Raw genomic sequence first — 5,535 nt, 5'->3', positions numbered from 1 at the left:
GGCTAGCAGGTGCTGGTCTTGGATTCCCTGCTTGTTTTCTAAAAAATGTAGTTGATGTAAAATACAAAAAACCAAAGCATATCATCAAAATAACACATATTAAAAACATACCATCAAAATTTTGAGGATATACTCAAATGTCGAAATTGTCATAGGTTTCTGTCTTCAAAAGAGCAGAGGAGTTGTTGGTTGCTGTAAAGTTGTTTATTGCAAAGGCACATGAATCTCAAAAGACCAAGAGTCCCAAGTGTTAAAGTCCATGCTGAAAGCTTTTGGCGTAGGGTCCCGATTAGAAGCAGAAGGTGCAGCAGCAGCTCCAGTCTTCGTCCAGACAGTGATGATGGTGGTGAGAAGGGAGGGAGGGAGACAGTCTCTCCCCAGTGCACTAATTCTTATTTACAAATTATCCAATGAACTGAACACATGAATCTGAAAAATTTCTTCTAAACCTCTTATAATTCAAGTTCTATAATACAAAAGTTTACACATAACTTGCTCATACAGTCTATCTGTTCTATGTGAAGAATGTAATATTCTTACTGTATTTTTATTATCCCTACAACTATGTTTTTCAGCTCTCACTGAAGCTTGTTTTTTACACAAATATCTAGAATTATGTTTTTGAGCTCTTAATGAAGCTTGTTTTGGAAGCTTGTTTTTTAGACTAGATTCTAAGGCTTTTGCTCTTTAAGGCACTTAAAAAATCCTCTCACTTACAGCAATTTCACGATTACAAGCCACACCTGATTATAAGTCGCATTTCCGGGGTGTCAGCAACATTTAGGCCCTCGTCCATATATAAGCCGCACCGGATTATTGGCCGCACTTTCGTTCGCAGCAAGGATCCGTGTGCAACTTTCACAAAGTTGCAAATTAGTTACAGAATCGTGGGATCGCGGGGTTTACTGGCTTGGCTCGGGGCCGCTGAAGGGGTCGGGTGGCCCAGCTCGGCGCTGCTGCTCAGCGCTGCTGCTCCGGGCTGGCTGGGCGGTGCTGCTGCTGCCACTGCCGGGCTCGCTCGCCCCCGCCTGCTGCCTCACCACCGCCACTGCATTTGCTCGCCCAGGCCTGGCTCTGCCAGCCCTCGAGCCGCCGGGCTCCCCTGTGCTGCCAGGCTTCCTGCTGGCCCCAGCTCTGCCAGGCTCCCTGCTGCTGCCAGGCGGCCCCGCGCCACCGGGTTCCCCCACGCTGACAGGCGACCCCGTGCCACCGGGTTCCCTCTGCACTGCCGGGCAGCCCCGCACTGCTGGCCCCGGCTCTGCCAGCACCCACCCCACGCCGCCGGCCCTGCCTCTGCCAGGCTTCCCTGCCTCTACCAGGGCCGGCTGGGCTCCAGTTCGGCTTGGGGCTGCTGCGGGCTCTCACTTCCGGGTTGCCAGCTTTTAGAACATTGTTCATATATAAGCCACTCCGGATTACAAGCAGAACTTCCCGGTACGGACCAAAACTTTACTCAAAATGGTGCAGCTTATAATTGTGAAATTACTGTACTTAAACTTACTTACTTAAAACTAAGCTTACACCTCTATTTCATGTATGAGTGGCTTAATATATTTTAGATAAATATCTAAAGGCTTTAATTAATCTCCTGCATTCTGATCTCTCTCTGAAGAAGATCAGAAAGATATCTCTGAGGAACTCAGAGAGACTCCTCTTTCTCACACTCCAACAATTAAAACCCATTTATCCAAACCTACAGCTAACTATCAGAACCACATCTACATTTACAACTATAAAGGCTAATGAATTAATCCTGTTCTTCAATCACTCTTCCAGCAGTTGGCAGCTTCTTCCTGAGCACAGAGGAAAGAGCTCCTCTGGATGGCAGTCAACGACTTCGTGAGTAAATGAAAGTGTAACAGAAGCCGCAATGCAAACCCAAAGCATCTGAAGAGCCACATTTCATGAAATGCATTTCCTGCAAACTTCTAAAGAACTTCACAGGCAAACATGCTCCTGCTAGCAGCCCCTTGGGGCAGCCCAGGGGCACACCCTGCCCCCTTGCACAGAGCTCCCATGGAACACCCTGGCCTCTGGGCTGCCCTGGGACAGCAGGGAGCCCAGAGCCCTGTGCTTTCCAGCAATGGCTCAGCTGCACATGCAGCCTCCTGCTCCTCTCCCTGCCCCACAGCTCAGCTGCCCTACAGCTCCACGGGGCACTGGCAGCAGCACAGCTCATGGCAGGGGGCACCTGCAAGGCACAACTGTTCCCTGGCAATGTGCACAGGCTCTCCAGGCTGCCACAAGACCCTTCCTCCCTCCAGAGAGCAGCCCAGCTCCCACCTTACCTCTGTGGGAAGCTGAGCCAAGCTCGGCCTTCACCTTGTCCTCAATCTGGAGTTGCTTCAGGTCCCCCATGCCATGACAAAGAAGGGCAATGGAGAGAGCAGGGGCAGATGCACACCCTTCTTTAGTATTTTGTCTTTATTGGCACAGCTAAGAACTCCTATCTGGAAGAGTCCTTCTCAGCACTTGGTTTGTATTCTGGAGAACATCAAGGGTTCACCAGCCCAAATGTTGGAGAGTCTTTCCTGCACATGTGGGGGCTGGTTGGCAGCACACTTCTGCAGCTTGGTGCCCATCACCTTGTAGAGGGCAGAGGCAAGCCCAGTGACCACAGTGCGCACATTGGCGCTCCGCACAGGCAGCGCCTTGTTCTCCAGCAAGGACCAGAGCACGGGCAGGGCGGAGCGCTGGACGACTTCAGGGCTCCTGGCATAAACCCCTTCCACAAGCACTGCCGGGAGAGAGACACAAGCTTCTGAACCACCAACCTCAATGCAAACAAGGATCTACCTCTAGTTTTGCTTCTTGGAAGCCTCTCTGGCTGAGAGCAGCAAAATAGCACACAGAGCCCCACGATCCAGAAATGGCCAAAGCAGCTGATCCTCCCCAAAACAGAACCACCAACCCCTCAGAACTAACTTCTGCATACAGAGCCTTGTACATTTGAGAGCCTTTGTACCTTTACTAAATCATTTCACAATCCGTTTCTGCATCAACAGACTGATGCAGTGAACAGATTGATGACTGAAATGTCAACTTGCCCTTTATTGTCATTAAGAAGTTGCGTAAACCCATACAGAAGATTTGGAAATGCACCATAGAGAGGCAATTGAGAGATTTCTAATAAAAAGGATGATTCCATTTTGGTGATCCTTGATGTCAAGTGCCAAAAGTCTCATCTGGCTCTTCTCTTTGCTCAGTGGCACACAGCAAAGGGCAGCATTAGACCACAGTTCCAAACTCCAGCCCACCAGAGATGGGTGCTGCTGGACAGCTGGATTAGAAACATCACTGACCAGCTGGTGTCTTTGGCACAATGCTTTTGGGGCTTCCAACAAACATCTCTTTCAGTGCTCAGGGTGTCTTAGATAATTACCCACACCTCATTGCTTTTGAAGCATTTGAGAATCTCCACATTTTAATGGCATTTCCCCTGCCAATGTTAATGGCATTTTTCTTACAATGTGCACTGAAACAGCAGAAAAGAGGAAGATGCTTCACAGGGGACTAAAATTTAACCAAACCACGAGTGTTTTCTCACATTCTCTCTGAAGCCTGCTTCCTGCTCATTTTCTGAACTGAACTATATCAAACACAGACTAAAATTTACTACCAACAGTCTCCTTGCATGGCAGATGTGGCTGAGCGATCAAAGCCTGCAATGCTCTGGAGACCATTCTTATTTTCTGATCAGGCAAAATGTTATATAGTAGCCACTTCTTCTGTGGTGGAAGAGACTTCATTTTCTCTTTGCTGTTAATCCACCCCCAGTCATCAACATTTAAACAGCTCCTGAAAGTACCCAAAGCCAATTCTGCTAAACAGGAAAAGGGTTGTGGTACCCATTTCAAAAAGGGAGTTAATTTGAGTTTAAATGCACTTAAAGACATTGATCGCTATGGGACTTGAGAAAGTGTTTTCTGTTCTACAAAATCTCAGAGAGAACATCTGCTGTTTCTAAACTTGTCCTAATTTATGTTTCATTCCTTTATTTGAAGAGGAGAGCAAAATAACTCCAAAACTAAATTCCCTCTTCCTGCAGATCCACTTTGTTCAAATGCTGTTAAAAGGGCCTTTGACATTCCCAATCACTGAACATTGCCCTCTTGAGATTCCTAACGAAGACCAGAAGTGTATGAAACCTTGCATTTAAAGATGCTGGCACACTTAGCAGTGGATTTAGCCCCAGTTAAAGCAAGGCTATAAATAATTTTTTCTACCATATGTTAAAATTATACCTTTTCCATTCCTTGACTGTTGTGACAGAGCAAGCTCCTCTGAGGAATCAAGTATCAGCTGCGTTTGTAGCATTTTGGACAGCACTGACACAGGAAGACACTGTTTGCACACCCTGAAATGCTCAGTCCAATGCCACTTTGACAGCACAGGCAGGGAGCCTCAGCACTCTGCTTCTGCCCCTCTGCTCCCAAAGGCTGCCTTGCACCACATCCGTGCCTCTCATCTCTGTGTTGACTTGTGACCTAAGCTGTGACCCCCACAGGCACTGCAGGCTTCACCCTCCAAACTTCCCAAGGGCAAAACAAGAATTCTGTGAGGACAAAACAAACGGATCCCCTGCAACAGCACTTGCCACCATTTTCCCTAAAGGATCACAGATGTCCCTGAGCTTCCAAGAGAGGAGCCAGCTGGGGTATTTTTAGCCCCTCCCTTTCCTGCAGGGGGGTTCTGAGGTGTCCCAGTCAGAGCTCAGCCCCCAGCTCAGGTGCTGCACAGCTCTGCAGCAGCCAGGGAAAACCTGCCAAACACACCTGCCATGGGCATTGGGCAGCAGGAACAAGCTCAGCACCTCCCATTGGAGCAGCCACTCTACTGTCTATTCACAGGCATTCCCTGTCAATACTCCCTGGCAAGAGCTCTTGGCTCACAAGGGGAGGCCATACCTGTGATGCGCACTGTGACATCCAGCAGAGCTTGGCCACTCAGTTGACTCCATTGGTGGCTGAACTCTTTCATCAGTGACACTTTATCTAAAAGAGAAACACACATTTCTGCTGACTCTTCTGAGGTCACAGGAGAAAGGAGAGTAGGGAGGGAAAGCTCAGGGGCAGCCCCATTGTATAAAATCAAGGAAATTTCTGCTGATTTTTGAATCCTTTTCTTCCTTCCTTCCAGCCTACTTGGGACGGTTTTAAATTCCCAAAGAAAAGCTCTCCTTTCACATTTGTAAATGCAAAGTTGTCTACTGTTCAAGGAGCTATGTTAAACATTTCACATCAGGGACCTCAAGAGCTCAATCACACGTAAACAGTGAAAAGATTTTGCATTCCAGAGGAAACAGGAAGAAGCCCAGACTTGAGATACAGAAAGGCACTGAGTCAGGCAGTTCATGAGTTTACAGAAGAGCTGAGGTGCAGAAAGTGGAAACTTCCCTTGAAGATCTGCATCTTCAACACTCCCTATTTCAGGCATATTTCCCCAGTGCAGCATTTTCAGAGCTGACATCAATCTCTGCAGCAAAGGAATTTAGTGCAGTCCTTGGCTGTGTGGTATTTGCTACAGCCATCCTGC

The 5,535-nt window shown here is 47.9% G+C and overlaps 1 protein-coding gene across 1 annotated transcript; it reads right to left on the bottom strand.

Moving 5' to 3' along the window:
- Positions 1–2,465: 2,465 nt before the first annotated feature.
- On the bottom strand, positions 2,466–5,027 carry LOC117011444 (TOG array regulator of axonemal microtubules protein 2-like; the record flags this gene model as incomplete). The annotated part of the gene is made up of 2 exons (XM_033086817.1): positions 2,466–2,737; positions 4,908–5,027. Coding segments are annotated over 2 exons (392 nt in total), but the record flags the coding sequence as incomplete, so codon positions are not given.
- Positions 5,028–5,535: the final 508 nt, after the last annotated feature.

Source organism: Catharus ustulatus, unplaced genomic scaffold (assembly GCF_009819885.2).
Source record: "Catharus ustulatus isolate bCatUst1 unplaced genomic scaffold, bCatUst1.pri.v2 scaffold_161_arrow_ctg1, whole genome shotgun sequence".
In the NCBI taxonomy this organism is placed as follows: Eukaryota; Metazoa; Chordata; class Aves; order Passeriformes; family Turdidae; genus Catharus; species Catharus ustulatus.
This window is presented reverse-complemented; position numbering and strand designations above follow the sequence as displayed.